General features: G+C 49.9%; 1 protein-coding gene across 2 annotated transcripts in view; it reads right to left on the minus strand.

Annotated features, from left to right (window-relative positions):
• UFL1 (UFM1 specific ligase 1) overlaps positions 1 to 21,854 on the minus strand; it is a 1,228,658-nt gene that overhangs the window by 1,175,795 nt on the left and 31,009 nt on the right. For both annotated transcript variants that reach the window (XM_069606422.1, XM_069606423.1), the window contains exon 2: positions 10,894 to 11,039. In XM_069606422.1, the coding sequence (XP_069462523.1) occupies positions 10,894 to 11,039 (146 nt within the window). The remainder of the gene's footprint in view (positions 1 to 10,893; positions 11,040 to 21,854) is intronic.

A 21,854-nucleotide genomic window follows, 5' to 3' on the forward strand; every position in this document is an offset into this window, starting at 1 on the left:
TTCGGGGAGCTCCGCCTGCGGCTACAGTATCCTTTTAACTATCCGCTTCTCCGTTCGCAGGCTTATAGTACCTTGCCGCTTGACACGGGCTGACGCTGCTTCAAATATGTGCTCCGCTGGGCACCCCGTCAGGAGCCAGTACTCCGTTCACTGTTCGTAGGCCAGCTCAGTCATTTCGGTGGTCGGGCCCGCAATGCCTTTGTTGTCCACCATTTTGCAGACATACATGCCCACCGAGTCATGCACACAAAATTCTATATCTCCGGCATGCTTCCTCCGATGAGCTTGTAGTTTGCTGGTGTCGTGGGGTGCACCTTCCGACGCCTTTGCTGATATTTTTTAGAACCTTTAGGTCAATTCAAGTGCAGTGCTACGGATCATCATCGGATCAACAGGAGCTGCTGCGCCGGGGCACGTCCTACTCCATGGCTCACATTGATTTTCATTGCTTTATAGAGTGACCCTCACATCAGTACCACCGATCACTTCAGTGAAGTGCACTCGATAGACATGGTACTCATGCCTTAATCCTCAGATGCCGGAAAGCTGGCTCCAGGGCCACGGGGACCAACAAAGTCTCCCCCGAGGTTTGTTATGACATCTGCACTTTATTGCAATGACATCATTTCAGCCCAGTGACACTTTTGGGGACAGGATCTCACAGCTCAAACACAGGGCCCGAAAAAAATGCAGAGGAAGGTGCTTGCAGACTGTCTTAAACTCAAGACCCGCCAAGCAAGAGGATGAAAAAACTAGTGCAGATACAGACAGCGATGTGTCTAATTAGGGTAAGGTGATGTGTTAGACGAGTCCCCTGACCCGTTAGAGCTGGGGTCTGGCATGCCATTCCAAAGGTGGATACATGACAAAGGTGTGTTTTCCTAGTGCCAATATGGATGGAGATGTTAAAGACATGTTCAATCTGGTCAACGGCGAAGGCCTCAGACTGAACACAGTTACCTTAAGTTATGGAGTACCTAAATCCAGGAAGAGGTCATGGGCAAGTTGAGGGCAGAATGCCAGAGACCAGTGTGACGATTCACAAAGCATTGCCACTTCTCCCCAAGTGGGAGCTCTTTCCCATGAGGCTAGTGTGAGAAACCTGAATGTGTCTCACCCGCTAGTCCCTAGGGATCTGTCATCCAGGTGGTCAGCACACGGCCATCGCTATTGGATCCAGTTCCTGGGGGTGGACCAGTGCGGGAGGATCACCTGGATGAGGGGTCTGCAGTGAATGGAAGTGGGACACTGAAGTGTGAGATGTGGTATCCCCTTCCTTATGACACCTTTTTCCCCATTCTGCCCAGTAGGATACTTAGAAACTCTAACCCCCCCACTTTTTCAACACAAACACTTTCTCAGAGCGCGAACGACAACAGACTAATACCCGAGCCGTTTACCAACACAAGGGTCAGGCAGAGTCAGGCAATTGCTGACAACTACACACACCCAACTGCCCTTTCCCATAGGGATAAAAGGTGGAGCACAAGAGCTCACTTCGAGCTCGGCCAAACGTACGAGGAAGCAGCCATTCCAGGATGGCAGTTCAAATCGGTGGAGAAAGGCGGGAAGACCGGAAAGGGCGTTAAGGAGGGAGTTGCCCTTGCCCTTTTCAACCGAGACCCGCAAAGCCTCCGATGAAAGAAACATAAGACAGAGATTCCCAGCTGGCAAATGGTGTGACAGATGTCAGCGGTATATGACACCCTCCCGCATTGATAGCCAGGGCGGGGAGACGCGATTGCCATCGTGGAACCGTCCTAGACTCCAGCGGCAAAGAAACCGCCAGCGAGTTCAGCACAGCCGGTGAGTCGTTAGAACCCGATAGTCAACCTGACTGTGTTAGGCCCAAGGTTGCAGTGGCAACATTAAGAAGATCAACAGACAAGAGGTCTTTTGAGAACAAACTTGGTACCAGAGATAAAGCGGTCCGGCACCACGTGGGCGCTCAGTCGAAGGGTTCTGGCTGGTACCCCTCTCCTGAACTAAGAGACTATGTTGAACATTGTGAGTAAAGAAACTACAAGTACCGAGAGGCCATAGGGAAGGCCAGTACATGGTGTTAAGGTGGTCATACAAGGGTCAGGCCAAATCCCTTGTACAATCGAAAGTCCTTGACAACTTTTCAGAAGTTCTGATATTGCGAAACAGGCATTTGCGCCCGGCCGAGGGGAACGCTGTGCGAACTTTGATGGTATGAAGCCTGCGCTTCACTTACCGTAGGCTAACAGAGTGACCCAGCGAGACGAGATCGCCCTTCGGAAGTCTCTGTTTTGGCAAGCGTTCCGATTGATCTGAGCCCAACTGAAGGAGGCTGACGACAGAGAAGGATCAGAGCCCGGCTTTGGGGGATCCAGGAGTGAAAGGTAATCACCCAACATAAAGGTTAACAGAAGGAACTATTATTTTGTTGTTTGGCTTATCAGGCTCTCTGAAGCAAGAGACTTTGTATGAGAAGAGACTTGGGCACAGAAGGCCCTGATACTGAAAAAAGGACCTGTAAGCTTGTGCCAGAGAAGCCCAGGTGTGTGCTGTGCTCGAGAGTTCCGCCTTGTCCTCCTGTGCTAAAAACGTGGGGAAGGGAGATCCCGGTCATAATATCCGGACGTATCATTTGGTGAATACTTCTTTCTTTTCTTGTGAACATTATCCAACACTCTTTCGTAGCATAGTTCTAAGGATTGGCAATAGTTTTTTTTTCGTAAAGGCTCTTTTTATTTGACTAGACTCCAATAGGACTGTATTATTAGAAGGTTGTAGCCCGCTCCCATCTTAGATTTAGGTTTAGATTTAGTGTTTATCTTACCCATTTTACAGTGTAATAAACACCCTTGAACTGTGATCACTTGTGTCTGTCTTACTTTGATGCCATGCCTTCCTTACACTAGGGAGGTGCGGCCGTTACCCAATGATGCCCCTAGGGGTGATTTAATGTGGTAGGACCTCATGGGGCGGGACTCCCACTCTGGGGACAAGGACGATCACCCAGGATACAGGCCATTAAGTATTGTCACTCAACATTCCCTTGCCTTCCCCACTGTTAAGAACCATTTTTTTCCCCAAAACATACTTTATTAATTTCACAGCAGGAGCAGAAACATCACATTTCAATAGTTAGCAACTTTAGATGATCTGTATGACATGTACACTGCAACAATTCCCTTTACCCCTTCCCATCTATAGGTTTATTGTCCCTGAGATTTCCAGTACATCTCTCTCATCTACGTTCCTCCGGTCCCAAGTATGTATGTATCAGCCGTGGCTTGAATGTCACGGCTGGGAATTTGTGGTTGTATTCTAGTAAGGGTGCCCAGGCTGCTTGGAATTGGTGGAGCTTTCCCTCCTTTGCGGACGATACTCTGTCGGCAACCAAAACGTCCCAAACTTTATCGCCCCAGGTCAGGACCTTGCGTCGATTTCCAACAGCGGGTGGTAAGGATTCGCGCCGCCAGCAACAAATGGGTCATTAACTTCACCCGCTTCGCCGATTTTGGGTATATCCCTTTCACATGGCGCGCTGAGCAGCAAGGTCTTTGGGCACCGCGGGAAACGGCTGTCAGTAACATCATGAATCACCTGTATAATGTTCTCCCAGACGGTCGTATTAGGGGGCACTCCCACCACATGTGGAAATACGAGCCCAGTGCCCCACAATTTCACCAACAGGTAGGGGGATTACAGACTGGAAGTGGTGAATCTGCACTGGCGGGCAATACCACTGGAATAACAGTTTCAGTGCACACTCATTTTTCGTTACAAATTTGGATGAGGCTCGGCTTCTAGCCCAAGTCTCCCCCCACTCCGCATCATCGAGGTGGAGGCCTTGGTCCGTCTCCCATCGAGACATGTAGCCTGGGCAGCGCAAGGAAAGGAGGACTTCCTGTAACAGACTGTACAATTTAGAAATCCCACCCTTATACATGGGCTCCCTCACGTTAAGTTCTAGTGGGCTTAGGGGTCGAGTGGCTTTCTCTCTTATTTCGGGGTGAGTAATCCAGTGGCGGAGCTGGGACTATGTGAACCTGTCCCCTTCGGAGTTTTTAAATTCTTTTTTACAATCTTCAAAAGTACGTGGTTGACCCTCTGTGTAGAGTTGCCCCAAGGTGCTTGGGCTCCCTCTTTTCAACTCTTAAATGCTGCCTGCGGGATGCCAGGTGTGAAGGCCGGTGGCCAAAGATGGGGGTAAGGGGACCCACCCCCCTAGCAACCTTTTCTCCCCCGGAGGACCCTATACCATACCCTCAAGGTAGATTTTGTCGATGAGAACAGGTGGGGCCATTGCTTATGCAATGCATGGGGAATAAAGAGCAGAAAACGGAGGGGCAGAACACATTGTGCTTGTTCTATTTCCAACCACCTCGGAGCCCACCATGTGGGCAAGTGGGACATTTGGGCAGCTTCTGCATATTTCAGTAGATTCCGGATCCCTAAACCCCCCAACCTGGATCTCCCCCCCCCCCCCCCATCATTACCCTCTTAGGGATTCCGGATTTCTTCACCCGCCAGATGAACCCCAGAAATGTGCGTTGCAGTCTTTCCAATACGGGCTTGGGGACCTCAATAGGGAGGGATGAGCAGTAGTATAGCAACAAGGGGAGGAGGTTCATTTTGACAGCCGTAATCCGTCCCATCAAGGAGATTTCTTGCCCCACCCATCTTTCCAAGTCCTGTTCTAATGCTAATCAAAGGAGGGAAATTAGCCCCATAAATGTCTCCCGTTGAAGCGGTCAAGTGGACCCCTAGATAGGCCATAGCAGTCGTATTCAAGCCGATCAGGCAGATATCCTGGACAGCTCTTAACTCTTGTGCGGACAGGCCCACCCCCAGTGCCACCGACTTCCCGAAATTAATGTCAAACCCAGTGACTTGCCCAAAAGCGTGGAGTTCCTGTAAGGCCACCTGTAGGGAGGGGACGATGTTGGTGATGGAAATAAGCACATCGTCGGCATAAATAGAGACCTTATGAGGGGAGTTTCATATTACTGGGGCTTGAATTGCGTTGTTCCCACATATATGTTGGGCCAACGGCTCCATTGTGAGTGCAAAGAGGAGGGGCGATAACCAGCACCCCTGGTGTGTACCTGTAACGCTCACCTGACTCCCACGGAGGCGCTGGCCTGGTTCGCGTTGCTGTGACCTCTTCTAAGGTGATGCGCAGGGTTCGGAAGACGGACTGGACCGGGCCCCCAAATCTGGCTTGTCTGGCTCGCAGAAGTATCCTTCTGTAGGCGAAAATAGGGGATTAACTGTCTGCGGGGTAATACAATCGGCCTCCCACTTCCCCTCTCACCCTCCTCGAAACTCTTCTGTGATTCCTCGTAGCGTCTCACCTTAGGGTCGGAAGGACGAGCTCTCCATCCTGCTTCTGATGCAGGGGCGCGTTGGATCCAGTTACTTCACTGGATTTTCGGATTGGTGAGAACCAAACTTGCTTGGCTTCCAGGTAAGTTTTTTGATAAGAGGTTCCCCTTGTGTCCATGCATTAATGTACTAATGCTAGTGTCTTTTTCCCCATAGGGGCCGGGGTACGGAATGCCGGGGAACAGGCACTGACCCGAGATGAGAGGTGAAATCCTTGTAGAAATCAGGTAAGTCTTTAATGAGCGTTTTTTGGTAATGTCTTTTCATTCGCTCATTAACGCTGTCTCTTTTTCCCCTTAGGGGCCGGGGTCCGGAAATGCCAGGATGCGGCGCGGACCCGAAATGAAGAGGGAATGAATCAACAGGTAAGTCTTAACATGGAGATTTAGCTTTCCTTATTGCCTTCTCTCTCTCACCTTTTGTTCTGGTCTTTTTCTCCCTAGGCGCTGGGGCGTGACTGTAGTTTTTTATTGCATTTGCCACCTCATCCCTTAGGGCCAGATCATTAAATAATCGGGTCTTACAAACGCCATTGTGGTCTGGCTACAGGGGTCGGATTCCAGGATCTAATCTGTAGGGACACCGAGGCATGATCCGTGAGAACCTTTGGGGTGACATCTACCTTGTTCATAAAAAATAAGAGCTGGGGAGAGACTAGGAGCAAGACGATGCGTGAAGAGGTGTGGTGGACCCGCAAAAAGAAAGTGTAATCTCTTTCCTCCGGGTGTAACACTCTCCATGCGTCCACCACACCCAGGGATCTAAACAGATGGAGAATCCCGAGTGCAATTTTGAAGTCTCTGGGGGCTGGTGCATGTGATTTGTCCTTATCCGGTCAGGCACCCCATTAAAGTCTCTGCCGATAATGACGTGGCCTTCCACGAATAAGTCCAACACGAACCATTCCTGGCCCTAAGTCCAACATGAACCATTCCTGGCCCTCGTTTGGGGCGTAGATTGAAACCAGCAAGTACAGTTGGCGTAGGAGCATCCCCTTCACACCTATAAACCGGCCCCCAAGGTCTGTGATAGTGTCTAATACCTGGGATGGGACACTCCTAGCCACCAGGATAGCTGTGCCTCCTTTCTTGGTGCGCCCTGGGGCCAAGAATTGCTTTTGGAAGTCTCTGATTCTGAGACGGCAAAAGTCCTCTAGCAGTAGGTGAGTTTCCTGGAGGAATATCACCGCTCCCTCCAAGTCTCTCAAACGTTTTAGCACACACTCGCTTCACAGGCGAGTTGAGGCCTTTAACATTCAGGGTGATGAAGTTCACCTCCTGGATTGGGGTTTTCAAGCTCTCTGCAGTGGGTTTTACAGGGGGAGAGTTGCAGGGGGGGGGAGGAAGTGGGGGTCAAATGATCTGCAGTTGCCATTTAAAATCAAACATTTTTGTTTAACTGCTCCAGTTGAATTTTCCATTAACAAAAAAAAAAAGAACTGAGTCCGAACCCTGGACTTCCAACTGTTCGACTGCCATAGCTTGACAGCAGTACACTCCAAGGGCTTTCCGATGACATCCACCTTGGAGCCAGGCTTAGACCATGTGAAGCCCTTCGACACTAATATTCTGTATCCTGTTTCCGTTAAACTCCTTCGGACCAGCAGTCCGGGCCATCGGAGGAAGGCAGTATAGACTTTGACTCCACCGCCGACATCCAGTGCCCACAGTAGCGGGTTGCAGGGGGGCCTTTATCTTCTATTTCGACCCTTCTGTACCTTTGACCAGGCTGGGCGTCTTGGTTTAGGGAGAAGGTAGTCTGCATCCCCGGTGAGGGCGACCAAGCAGCCACCTTCTTTGTCTGGTCAGGTGAGGCTCAGAATCTTTTCTGCATCTTTTAAATGTGCAATCGTTTGGAGGTTCCTTTGTAGGAAAACTGGAACGCAGTGGGGAATAGCCATTGAGATCAAATGTTTTGCTCTCGGAGGAAGAGAGTCAGCGGCCTCAGGACCCTGTTTTTCTGTATCATCACTGCTGCTAGGTCGTAGAAAATTTGCAAGGGGGACCCCTGGAACGCGAGTTTGTCACGGGAGTGGCCAATTGCCATTATTGCCTCCTTGGTCGCATAAACGTGGACTCTGGTGATAACATCTGGAGGGGATTCTGTAGCCAGACCTCTGCGGGGACGCAGACTGTGGTTACGGTCCAACAGGAGCTGGGACTTCGAGGTGTGGCAGGAGGGATTGAAATAGGTCTCCTTCGTATTCCGCTCGGTTTTGATCTGAAACTGCTAAGGGGACTCCTCTGATTCGTAGGTTATTTCGACGTGCCCGGTTCTCAAAGTCCTCCTGCTTGTACTCCAAGATCTCATTTCTATCCGTCGGGCCCAGATCTGTTGTCGTATTTCAAGCAGCTATGTAGCGTGCTCCTGGGTCAGGTCTTCTACTTCTCCCACTCTTAGATCCGTATGTTCAAGTTTAGTGGTAAGTTCTGTCATACAGGAGCGGAATTCTGGTTCAATGTCCAACATTATGGCCTGAATATCTTCTTTGGTGGGCAGTTGTCCGGTCCCTCCTGGGGACGCTTGCAGTGTGGTTTTGGCAGACACCAGCTTTTTCCCCTTTTTCCCCCAGAAGCAACAGGGTGGAGCTGTCTATGCTCTTTGGCCAGAGCAGTGGTATCCCTCCCCGTGCTCCACAGAGCTATCGTTGGTGTGAGAGATGGTTAAGGAGTGCCCTCTCAAGCTGGGACCAATTGCAGCGTTCGCTTTCTGTTAGATTATCCTTTTGTTGTAGTGTGAGGGATAGAAGTAGGTTGTGTCACAGGATGGTGGAGTTTTATTTGATGGACATTCTGTTGAACCCTTTAGGCAGGGAAACGATCCTTAGAAGATAGGGATAGTGAGGGCCTTTGTATGCACACATAAAAGCCTATAACTAACACCATGCCACCTTTGTGTCAGCGTCCTTCTTCAAAACCCTTACACCAGACATCATGAGAAGTATGGCAGTGATGCCAAAGTTAGATGCCAAAATGGCATTCATTGGCAAAGCACAAACAAATCTCAAGCAGGGGACTGACGAGGCTGGTGTTCTTTTCAGGATCAGTCCTGGACGTTTCTGGGCTGCTCAATACATTCTTACACCTAGCTAGGTATGTCAAATATATAGGGACTACTCGGCAATGCCAATTGCACCATTTTAACAGAAAGGCACAAGGGAATGCTAATAAAGATTGACAACAGACTGAGAGGGACACTAGCTGCCTCAGAAGTGAGGGCATTCACGGAGGCTTTTATGTGATGATCCTTTCGCCAAAGAGATGACAACATATGTTTGATTTTATACACCCCTGGAGAAGGCTCAGATTTCAATCAACAAAAGAGTCTGTGCCTCAAAGGATTTTTTCAAGGTGAAAAGAGGATGGTGGCCCTCGTCCAGCGATTACACAGATCGACAGGAAGCCTCAAGGCGGCTATATTTGGATTATTAGCACATAGACACCTTATCCCCATCATGTAGGAGAGGCGACAGAGGCGGAGTGGGAGAAGGGCCTCTAGGCAGCCTGCAGCCACTACTGGTGAGTTCCATGAGCACAGTGCCACCACTGATGGTGGATGGGGCGGCTGTACATTGATGTTCTAGTAGATCTTGGATGTCATATCAGGGATGCTGGGGTGTTTCAGATAGTCAGGGGTTTCCGCATAGAATTGTTACCTGGTACCCGGCATAACAGGCTTCCCATCTCATTGTTCTTACACAGGAGGATCAAATTCATAGGCATGATGAAGTGGGCATTCTTGCCAGCAAAATGGCTATTGTGGCTCCAGGCCCATAGCTAAGCTTTTGGTGGAGGGGGCAAAGGATTTCTGTCACTACTACCTGGAGAGACGAATAGAGGGTACTGCAGAGTACATACCAGGTCAAGTTAATGTTGCACAATATGATATCTAGTGTATTTCAGCGATTAAATGCTGCAAGCAATACCATTCTCGAGGCTGGACCTCCTCTGAGGGCCCCGGCAGACAGACCACTTTGTCACGTGCCCCAATTACCAGATGCAGAGGCCTTTTAGCTGGAGACTGGATCCCACTACAATGGTTTTATATGCCTTCCTTGAAACTTGGAGACCACACACACAGTGTGCCTGTATTCCATTCGCCATGATCTCACAGGTACTGATGAAGGCCCACCTGCAAGAGGTGGAGCCGATGATAATTGCACCTCTGTGGATCTCTCAAGCATGGTTTCCGGCTCTAAGAGAAAGAAAGATAGACAGAGGGAGAAGTGCAAGGTGAATTAGAGAAAGTGAATGTGATAGAGAGTCTATGGTAGGACGGTGCAGAGAGTGCATAGCAGTAGTGCGAGTAGAGGTGAGAGCAGAGTAAAACAAGAAGGGATGAGGTAATTGGAAGAGGCAGAGAGAGTATGGTAACACAGAGGAGTAGATGCAGGACTTGGTGTGGTGTGAAGAGGAGAGGGGTGTGTAGAGAGGTGGTGATAGAGGAGAGGTGAAGGGTGTGTGTGGTCAGGCGAGGACAAGAGTGTGCAGAGAGGTGAGGGGTGTGTTTAGAGGGGAGGAAAGGGGTGTGTAGAGGGGTGAGGAGAGGGCTGTGCACAGGGGTATGTTGAGAGATTGGGAGAGGGGTGAGGAGGGTTTGTGGAGAGAGTGTGGGTATCAGAGGGACAGAAGAGGAGAGAGGTAGGAGAGGAAGGAGAGAGTAGGGTGTGATAGAAATCAAAGAAGAGAGAGGGGCGATAAGAGCAGAAAGGAGGGTGAGGCGGAAGGAGTAATGAGATCAGGGAAAGGACAGCGAGAGAGCGCGTGCACGAGAGAACAGTCCAGGGTGTCTGTTACCACCAAACCCATTATTTCCTATAGAAACCTGGCAAGTGTTAGGTCGGGCAGCCCTTTAAAAAACGCCAGGGGGAGTCGGATATGTTTTTATTCTTTAGGCCATCACCTACATCCAGATTTAGACAGTAGGTGTTGCCAGTCGCTAGTTGGAAGAACTGGAGGTTAGGGACGCCTGGGTTAGGGTTGAGGGAGCCCACTGGACGTTGGGAGAGGGAAGCTCATTAGAGTACCCTGCCCGCACTGAACACAGACTAAAAACAATAGTATTTACTATTCTAAAAAAACAATTCCTGTGAACTATGCTTAATTGTTTGGGACATATCTTAATAATAAGCACCCATGCCTCAAAATGTTCATATAGCAGCACTTGCTGAACTGTGTTTTAAAATGTGTGATCTTTGCCATAAAAGGACTATCGAGTGGTAAAATATGTCTTAAGTCGTCCTTTTTTGGGGAAATGATGCCATTTATGTACATGTAAGACATAGAGCAACAATTTACATTCTAACTGCTGAAACATAAATAGGAAGAAAATCAGAAACATGAAAAATGTGGTGTTATACTGAACAAGTGTTACAATCAATATTGCATTAAATACATACCATACAATGGTATACAGATATAAGTAAACCATTAAACAACGACTAGTAATTCAACTCAAAATAACCAGTAAGCAAATGTATAAATTGGTTTAACAATTTTTTTCCAAAAGTAAAAAAAGAAATGCTATACTAACCACCACGAACATGAAGTTCATCCCTCATTTCCCTGGCGATCTGCGCAGGTGTGATGTACTCCTTGCCATCAAGAGTGTGCACCACATCCAGCTGTTTCTCTGCGATCAGCTTTGCCACGATTTCTATGCAGTTACGTTCAGACAACCTAAGCATATAAAAACAATAGGTTCATTTTCCTTTGCTCTGCACTGGCCGACATGCAATGAATGGCAATCCATAACCTTTAGCATAGAATACTCATCATTGTATACAGCCAAAGCAGTTCAATAGATCACTTTAACGTTTTCAGAAATAGTTGTGTAAAGAAAAGGGGTTGATGCCATATTATTCCAGTTTAAAACTCAAACAAAATCCACGTTTTGATACCTTTTATTGGTCAAACAGAGAGATGGTATATGCATAAGCTTTTGAAATGGTTTGATGGCCACCATTTGCCTATTGGCCACACAGTAGAATCCCAAAGTCCTAAATTCATAGGCAATTAAGTAATGAATATCTGATCAAAAAGGCGATGTGATCACAGTCGCTGACAAATACTATATGGTGTATCACCACTTAGATGTAGTTAAAAAAGAATGATATATTACTGGCAACGTGGGCACTGTATGGGGTTGACCGTAAAGCGTAATAATAATAATATGAAAAGCTGTTTGAGGTTTAGGATTATGGGTGTGCTAACTGTAGCGGATCAATAGAAGATATAATACATCAAGCAGGATTCAAAAGTGTTCATCAGAGTTTTAAGTATGGAAATGGGATAAAAGGTTATGGGTGCTAGGTGTTGATCTAGCAAAGAAAACAATGTTCCTAACAAAACAAGCAACGCTAAAGTTGACAGATAGGAACCAACTATAGAGCATATAGGCTCAGGGATAGTGCCAGCCATGCTTCTTAACACTTGATGCCTAATGGAATAAATGCCTTTGTATTTGTTGCAACTTACCTAGAGAGGGTTACGGTTCTGGCACAGCTGCTATGGCCGAGAAGATCGCTCACTACATTATCGGATCATCACAGTTTCTGAGAAGTGCTCTAGGATTATGCTTGATTTTTTACTTCACCATCATGTCCGTCACCCGGTCCGCCCCCACCATGATGGTGCAGTTCCGCTTACAGATTGGGAACAGCAGAGAAACCGACTCTAAGGCTTATCAGCATGCCTTATTAAGCATGTGCATACTGGCGCGTACTCTTGTCAGTCGCTACAGAATGTCTCCCGCTTATTCCTCCCTCAATTCTTCCTCCTACCCACTCCTCCTTCCTGCCTGGATCCTTCTAAATCTTGCGTTGCCCTCGCTTTGAACTCCTGTCTTTAATCTCCTCTCCCTGAAACTTCACTCTTGATAGTCTAGCCTTCCTGGGCATACCTTCAGCGAAATTCTGTGACTTTTGTCGGGCGAGAAGATGGACGCAGACATGGTGTTGAATTTTCCCACTGCTTATTTATTAAATTATACGAATAATGCCTAGATTTCCCTATTGCTATGAAGGTATTCCCTGCATATATAAATAATTAAGGTTCTTGTCAGTCATAGAACGTCTCCAAATTGAAAATAATCCATGTTCCAAAAACTAGATCTACCTGACCCTACCACTGTTCTAACCAACTAAATGAAGCCAGGAGAATGACTAGAATGACTCCCTTCTCCCGAATGGCTCTTCTCAAAGAGTTTCTTCTTCACTCCAAAGTTCTTTTAATAGGTTATTTTTACAAAGTCTCTCTTAACCTTCTGTACCAGTTGTTGTAACTCCTTCAGTAGGTTTTTGGGGTAACTCTCTTTTCTCTGGACAATGTTCAATTGATTCCCCTTTGTCCTGTGTCTTATCCTTTGATCCAGGCTGCTCTGCCTTTTGGAATCCGACATATTTCCTTAACTGGGATAGGGTTTCTTGGCGATTAGTGTTCTCCCTCGCTTGAGGTGTCTTACTTAGCATTTTTCTTTATGAGCTCCAATGGCCTTCACTTTGTACTCCTAGGATTCTCTTTCTGATATTCTCCACTCTACACTCCTTGCTTTGTGGGATATGTTCCCCTTTTCCCAGGGTATTTGTATCCAATGCTCTCTTGTAGGTTCATTTGTGATTCTCTTTCTCACATTATTACGGTTCCAGTTTATCACGTTTCTATGCCATATCTTGTCAATTTCACTGGGCCGAGTTTTTCCAGATATAAAACGATCCTCGGCAGCCTCCTGGTTCTCCCGGTTAACTCTAGGTTGGCTGGGAAACACCCCCAGGACCAGCACTTGCTCCGGTTTGCCTCTTTGGCTCCGGATTGCTCACTTTAACTCTGCCAGCATCCCGCTCTTGGTCTTCTCTTTCTCTGCGACCAAGTATGGCTGTGGGTAACCGAACGCCTTGCTGTTCGCTAAGCGTGGTTTCAGCGTCGTTGGATGGGCACAATGCCCACCACAAAGCTGTCATGGTTACACCACCACAAGGACTTGGATTCAGCTCTCCAGTGCCTGTGAAAGCTCGGCCCCACTTGCCTCGACCACTAGGGACAGTGTTGCAGAGGTGGTTCACCTGCATAGCCTCACAGGGTTGGGCGGCTCCCCATTAAGGAATCCATTCTCTGGATTCGTCACACTCTCCTAACCAGTTGGTCACTGTCATGGAACATCTGCTGGAACAGGGTTTTTCTATTTTAGGTTTTTGTTCTCCTAAAAAGGTCTGTCCGCCTTCTTTGGGGACAATTCAGGTGGCTGCTCTTGTTTGCTGCTATCAGGGTGGCTTCTTCAGACGGACAACCCCACTACTCCAAAGGCAAGGACAAAATCCCAGAGGTGAGAACTGCCATTGGCAATAACAGATATCTAAAAATTAAGAGTGTGTTTCTAACTAAGAACAACCTAAGCAAAGGTTGACAAGCTATAAAGCATTCAAGGTAAGTTATTTTACATAGCGCCCTTTTGGCAAGAATGTTGGCCTTGCTGTGTGCGGCTCTTTACGAAAAAAGGGTTGGGGGTGTTCGTGGGATAGAAGGAAAGGCAAATGAAGCCACCTGTTGTGTTAATGAGTGCAGGTTGAAGTATCTGTTACCTCTGTGCCGGAATGGAGACTCTGTTCTGGGGATTAGAGTATACACTGAAGGGGGTGGGAGGTAGCTCCAAGGCAGCCTCCCGATTGCAGAAGCAGTGATGCGGTGGGGTTGTTGATAAGATCGACTGGGTAGGAGTCTGGGAAGGAGTCGGTTTAGTACAAGAGTCCTTGTGGGTCGTCTGATGGGGAGTGGCCGAAGTGTAAGGTTGCAAGATTTGAATAGCGAGAGATGGGAAAGGGGGGACAAGGGGTTGGGGTAACCGTTTCCTGGGTCTTGGTAATAAATGTGTTCCTTGGTCTTGAGTGATTGTGGTCTGGTTCAGAGTATCGTGGCAGGGAAGTTTGGCAGCCGGACGGGTATCTGATGATTGAACTTTGATTGGACTGCTCTAGTGGTATGCTTGACAGGTTGTATAGGAAGGAAATTCCAAGTAGGATTTTGGTTTGTTGGTTGAAGAGCCTATTTTATTAATATATTAGTCAGTTATAGCACCTATTCATCTTAAGGTGGGAGGAAAGGGTTGGGAATGTGGTTCTCTAACTGGGAGGTACAGCAGTAGATACTATCCAGTGTAGCATAGGATTCTGGTCTCTCTCTGGATGCTTGATCTATTACAAGCCTCTGGGATATAGCGCCCAATAGGATTTTTTACCAAGTCGCAGTATCTCGACTCCCCAGAATCCAACTTACAAAACCATAGACACCATAGAACAGGGAAATCCGTGGAGATTATGTGACTAACAAAGATAATGCTGCAGTAAATGCACAAGATGTGGGTTCGAGGCTTCCAGAAACTCAGGAAGAGAGCCCAGGGAGGGTGAAGACATTCTGATTTCAGCCCTGTCTACACAGGAGGAGCCTCCAGGAGTCGCAGACAGGAGCATGCGTTGGAATGAGCCAGTACAAGGGAGGCAGGCCCTTGGTAGCAGCATAGACATACTGTTGGTTCCAGCAGCCCCTTTCTTGTGATGAAAGACAGCAGCAGGAGGTTTGTGAAGCCACAGCAGATCTCAGCAAAGCTTCCAGAGATGAGGTGGGAAGGTGTATGGGCAATGGTGGAGTCCACGTGCAGGCAAGTGCATACCGGGTGAGGACTCTGTCTTTGGGAAAAGAGATTATTGCACAGCAGGGCTTCAGACTGGTTGGTCCCACCAGCCAAGAGGAGGAAGTCAACTGGTTCAGGTATTCCCAGACGTGTTGAAGGCAGTGGTCTGGAAAGCAGGTATTGGCTTGGCTAATGCAGTCCTTTGGCTTCTGGGAGTGGAGGATCTGAAATGGCTCCTGCTTGTCTCCTTTTATTCAGAATAAGGGCTGTGGAGGTGGAGGGGGGGAACGAACACACACACACACACACACACACACACACACACACACGATGGCTTGTGCCGAAATATAAAAATGAAGGCAGACACGTTGCCTGCACAAGTAGCCAGTGGGACTGATTAGTGTATCCCAAACAAAATGATTGAAGCACGTCGGGAAAGCAAAAGATCCTCATTCACATCAAAAATCAGCTTGGTTCCGAAACACAAAGCAAAAATACTAGGAGTGTCCTATGAAACCCTACACTAATGTTTTCATCCTGTAAATCAGGTTATGTTTTCACATAGGATGGATTACAAAGACGTGAGTGGGAAGAGTTGAGTACATGAACAGTGTTATGTGAATAGTTTTAAATGAAAACAGGGCATTCTGTGTGCGGTTGCGCTGAGACAATGTTTACAAAGGCAAGCCAGCTGCATGGCTAGTGGCCTGTGGCAGACCCTAGAACCATAAAACTTTTATAGTGTATAGCTACCACTAGCACTTTGCGCTTAGCCTAAATTAGAAGGCCAATATTATATCTAAGATAACTTTGTTATATACAGAATTGCAGTTCCAAAATCAAAGGAATTGTTTCAGATTCTTGATATTCTTGATGTGCAAGTTTATTCACTCATAATTCATTGTGCATTGAAACAGTCAACACGCATTTCGTCTCTTTCAAGACTAAGGTTTTCAATTGTTCTAACCATAATAGCTGGGCTTGATATTGGTCATCATATACTGCGTGACTGCGTCTCCGATGCTGAATTCCAAATATATTGGTAAACCTCTGTTGGTCCGAAATCTGTTTCCTTTGGAGGAGTCCTGTCCGGAATCACCTTGTTAGCAGTCTGCATGCATTTCGCATCTGATTCAAGACAGGCCACCTCCAAAGAAAACAGATTTCGAACCAACAAAGGTTTACCAATATGTTTGGAATTCAGCATCAGAGACGCAGTCATGCAGAATATGATGGCCAATCTCAAGCCCACCTATTATGGTTACAACAATTGAAAACATTAGCCTTGAAAAAGAGGGAGAATCAAAACACGTGTTGGCTGTTTCAATGCACGATGAATTATGAGTGAATAAACTCGCACATCAAGAATCTGAAACATTTCTTTCTAGACTTATTTTGGAATTGCCATTCTGTATATAACTTATCTTAGATATAATATTGGTCTTCTAATTTAGGCTAAGCGCGAAGTACTAGTGGTATCTATACACTACAGTGTTATGAGAATAAACATGGTCAATAATGAAATTTTTTTCAGAAACAGCATTACAAATCAATTTTTCCATTACAGAAAAGCTATTTCTGTGCAGTACTCAAAGGAATATCACAAACTGCTTTAACAAAAGTGATGCACACGGAGGCCACCAGGGGGCGCACAGACGATGGCTGCCTGAAGACGCTGCTCCCGCGAAGCTGGGCCGTATCGAGGGACTGAGCCCCCCCCCCATTACTCCCCCCACGGAACATTTGCAGCCCGCAGGTGTGATGAAACCCGGGGGCCTCCCCCGGGCGAAGGAGCGACGTCCAGGGTCCCTCGGGGGCCCGAGAACGGGACCTTGCGGTTCCAGGAGGGGAGCCGCGAGCGGCCCTGTTCGGCCCCGAGGCAGTGTGGAGAGCCGTGGCGTGGGAGGGCCGCGGAGGCCCGCGGGGGCGCCTGCCCCCTATCTCGCATAACAAGCCAGTTCTGGCGTGATTTCCACCGGCGCGGCCCCGCGGCACAGAGGACGGTGCTGGCGGGAGGCGGAGGCCCCAGGCGACGGAACCTCGAGCCGCGGGTCCGGTCCCGCTGAGGGACCACAAAGTCAAGCAACGGGGGCGCCGAGGCCCCTTCCAGCGGTCTCTGGGGAGGACCACTCGGGTGGAACACGGCGTGACGAGGCTCCTGGGCCTGCCAACGCTCACGGAAGAGAGGCAGGTGAGAGGGACCCGGGCCCGACCTAGAACTCGCGGCAGCCCGGACGGGACAGGGCTTGAGCCCACACGCCCCCCCTGGACACCGGGGGCCTGCAGAGGGACTTTGAGGCAATTGTAGGGCGTGACAGCCCCAGACCCCCTGAACAACAAGACCCCTAAGGGGGGGGCCCCAGAGCAGGGTCTCCTCGTGCAGGTGGTGGCCCCTGGGCTCCTTCCCAGGGCGTGTGCCCGCCTCACGGCGAATTCAGCCGAATGCACGGCCAACAGAGATGGACCAGCCCGCAGCGGACCCCGCACCCTCATACCCCCTGGGGGTCTAGCCTGGAATTCTACTCGACCACAAACGTTGAAATATATCGTCACCACCCCCCCACCACGGCACTTTGGGTCCCAACAGTGGCCCCCAGCCAGAGGGTGGGCAGCGCAGACCCCCACGGCCGTGGGCACAACAGGGGCAGACCCCCAGGGCCACGCCCGGAACGAGAACCCGCTGGACAACGGAGGTTCCCGAGGCCACCGCCCCGGGGGAAGACAGTGAACAGACGGTCCAGGTGTGAGGCCCCCGCATTTGGTAAGCGGGGCGAGTGCCCGCCTGGGGGGCTGCCCCATCATCTATAAGGGCTAAAGCCCTCACCCCGGAGACATCCACAACTCCACGGCCCCGGGTCGGCGCAGCACAACTCTAGAGGCCCGCGGGGCCGCCGCACTCCACGCAGCTGGGGGGCGTTGAACAATTAAAACCTGAAGAGTGACCCCACGATCACGCCGCTCAAGGGCATTGGAACACACCTTTGGCGTCCCTCACATCATTGGACCCCCGGCCCAGCCCGAACACGCAGCCTGCCCGCTACCCAGGTGAGAGGCCCCCTTCCTTGGCTGGCAGGGCGAGTGCCCGCCTGAAGGTCTACCCCACACCCGCAGGAGACAATCCATCGCCTGCAAACCCCATTGGTGCGACGTACTACGGACTGGCCCCGGGACGGCACGGTATTCTCCCCAAAGGCCCCTCTGACCACAGCGGACCCCGCGGCAGGGGATCAGCAGAGCCCCATGAGCTGGAAGAAGGCCCTACAAACGTTTCGCTTCCAAGAAACAGAGAACACCACCGAGGTCTCCACCATCTCCGGAACCATGGCCCAAGCTGAATCCGAAGGCCAATCTGCAACGGCGATGGAGAGGGGCTTTGCCTCCATCCTCCAGGAGATCAGAGAAATGAGAGCTGACATTGCGCAGAAGTTTGAGAAACTAGACCAAAGGGTAGACAAAATCGAGGACAGAGTCCTACAAGTGGAAAATTATCAATCGTCCTCTACATCTCAGGAAATCCAATTCGAAACACGGCTTGCGGCTCTGGAAAAGAGGGATGAGGAGAGAGCCAGGATTATGGACGACTATGAAAATAGGGAAAGGCGGAACAATCTAAGGTTCTTTGGAATCCTGGAGACGGAGGGTGAGACGGAGAGGGAGCTGACCCGAGTGGTGAAAGACATCATCACCCTCCTGTTTGCCGAGGAAATGACGACGGAACTCACGTTCGACAGGGTGCACAGGGCCGGGGAAAATCGGGGAGCCCCAGATCGGTTCTGGCTCGTTTCCATTATTACACGGAGAAAGCTAAAGTTCAGGAGGCTGCGAAGAAGGCGGGGGCGATAACATATAACGGCGCACAAATCGCCATTTTTCAAGACCTCTCAGCTTACACCCTAGCTAAAAGAAGGATGTGCCGCCCCCTGACACAACAACTGAAAGAGAAAGGCGTCCGTTACAGATGGGGATATCCCTTCTCTCTGTCCTTTGAATACCTAGGCCAACGCACTACGCTGGTAACGGAAGAAGACATTAAGGGTGCTATTCAAGACTATGTGGGTGCACCCGCTCCCTGGAGTGGACCAGTGGGTCCGGAGGCGCTCCGCAGGGGCACCCCCGGGCAGCCCAACTCCAGAAGGAGAAAAACCAGTGCAAGGAAGTTCAAGAAACTGAACACACCACCAACACCAATGGAGGACGACCGCGCCGACTCAGAGGGGTGACACCAGCGACCCCGCGCCGATCACTGAGATTGAAAATAGGAGGACTCTGGGGGCACTTCGTTCGCTGCACCCTCTCGAGCTGCAAGTATAAGGGGGATTAGGGGGGAACACAACTGTGGGAACCGAGAGAAGCATCAACCAGGGCCCGGGAGAGTGATCAAATTGAGAGGTTCGGGGGAGAGATGGGATGGGGAAGGGGGGGCTCACGTTAGCGCGCTTTGGAACTGACGCCTGGCCGGGGGGAACCGGCTGGTGAACCAGCCAACACTCCCGGAATGGAAGAACTACATGGCTGGACGCCGGGGAGGGGGGTGGGGGTGGGGGTTTGTTTACAAGTTGGGGGTTCTAGGGTGGGGAAAGCGTGGGGGGAGGGAGGGGGTTGGGGAACCGTTTCAAAGAGATCCAAACAAGAAAACACAGTACGCAGGGAGGGAGCGCCAACGTGACACTGGTGACCAAGGGGAAAGGCGACAGCGATGATGGCTGACGACCGACCGGCCCTAGGGGTGGGAACCCTGAATGTACGGGGCTTGAACACTCCCATGAAAAGATCCCTAATCAGTAGAGAATTTAGGAGGGCTAAGCTGGATCTAGTCTTCGTGCAGGAAACACACTGGGCTAGGGGGAAGGAGCCCAAGTTGCGGGGTGGCGGTATCAAGGAGATATTCTATGCATCTCACAAAGGAAAGAAAAGAGGGATTGCAATTTTGATCGCTAGGGGGATGGGTTTTGAGAAAGACTCTATCCTAAGGGACCCCGAAGGCCGCTACCTCTTCATACGAGGCTCCCTACAGGGATCGCCCATAACCCTGGCGGTAGTATACGCCCCAAATGAAGGCCAGGCTCAATTCTGGGAGGGAGTGGGGGAGAGGCTGAAAACCTTTGTCCAGGGCCCATTGGTGGTGGGAGGCGATTTCAATATGGTCCTGGACCCATCCAGGGATAGACAACGGGTGGGCGTACCAAACCCCAAACCCGCTGGTGAAGTCACGTCACGCTGCTTCCAAAGGGTGAATGAGGATTTGAACTTGGTGGACACGCTACCCACCCCTCGAACGGGGACTCCCTCTTTCTCATACTATTCCTCTGCCCATAAAGCCTTCTCCAGAATAGATTACATCCTTGCGGATGAGGTACTCCGACCACACATAGCGAGTTACAGGATAGACCCTATCCCCTGGTCGGATCACGACTTGGTTAGGGTCACTTTGGCAGGGGACTGGTGCAGAGAACGGAGGGGACGCTGGAGGTGTAACGATGCCATTCTGAGAGACGAGGTTCATGCCCAGACTGTACTGGAGGCCATTACAGAGTTCTTTGAGATAAACGACAACGGGGAAGTGGGTACACACACTCTCTGGGACGCCTTCAAGGCGACACTAAGAGGAGTGCTTATAAAAATAGGTTCCCGACAGAAGAAGGAAAGGGAGACCCAAGAGAGGATCCTGAGGGGAAAAATAGCACGCCTCCAACCGGGGGGCTCCCCGGTACAGACCCTAGAGCGAGACCGCGTGGCCACCCTGGAGGACTACAGGCTCCAATTGAAGGACCTTCTCCACAAAACGAGGGAGGAGCCTCTAAATGGTTAAACAGAAATACTATGAGAAGGGGGACAGAGCGGATAAGATCCTGGCCTGGAAATTAAGGGAGGTCCAGAGAAGCAGGATGGTGAAGGAGGTGAGGGACAGCGGGGGAATGTTAGGTTATGACACCCCCCATATTTGCAAAGCCTTCCGGCAATACTACGAGTCACTATACACCTCCGAATATGATGGGGGAGAAGGCCAAATCAAGGAGTTTCTCGACTCCATACAGATACCGTCCCTCTCACGAGAACAGGCAGAGGGGCTGGAGGGGCGGGTGATCGAGGAAGAGGTGGAAAAAGTGATCAGCGGGATGAAGGTGGGGACTTCTCCGGGGGAGGATGGCTTCTCGGTATATTTTTATAAGAGATTTCGATCCACCCTGTCCCCATACCTGGCGAAAGTTTTCAATTCAGTACTGGAGGGGGGCACTCTCCCTGACACCATGATGGGAACCATTATAGCGGTCCTCCCCAAGGAAGACAAAGACCTGAGGGAGTGTTCGTCCTACCGACCCATATCATTGCTCAACATCGATGTCAACATTTTGGCCAAGGTGGTGGGTAGGCGGATGGAGGGGATAATGCAGAAGCTAGTCCACGGGGATCAGGTGGGCTTCATTGGGGGCAGACAGGGATCAGATAATATCCGCAAAACGATAGACTTGATTCATTTCGCCCAAAACTCAAACCTCGATGCATGCATCCTGTCCCTGGACTCCGAAAAAGCTTTCGATAGAGTAGAGTGGAGATATACGACCCTCCTCCTCCAACGAATGGGCTTTGGAACACACATCCTGAGCTGGGTTTCCGCCCTCTACAGAGCCCCTACCGCAAGGGTCCAGGTGAATGGAGTGCTGTCGGAATCCTTCCCTCTTACCCGAGGGACTAGGCAGGGTTGCCCCTTTTCCCCCCTCCTGTATGTCCTCACGATGGAGGCCTTGGCCATAGCTGTCAGGTCTCACCCAGATATCAGGGGTATTGCAAGGGGAGAGGTGGAATTCAAGCTATCCCTGTTTGCAGATGATATTCTGGCATACCTGGTGGACCCGGGCTCTTCGGTCCCTTCC

This window comes from Ambystoma mexicanum, chromosome 4p, assembly GCF_040938575.1.
Source record: "Ambystoma mexicanum isolate Mex_15411 chromosome 4p, UKY_AmexF1_1, whole genome shotgun sequence".
NCBI lineage: Eukaryota > Metazoa > Chordata > Amphibia > Caudata > Ambystomatidae > Ambystoma > Ambystoma mexicanum.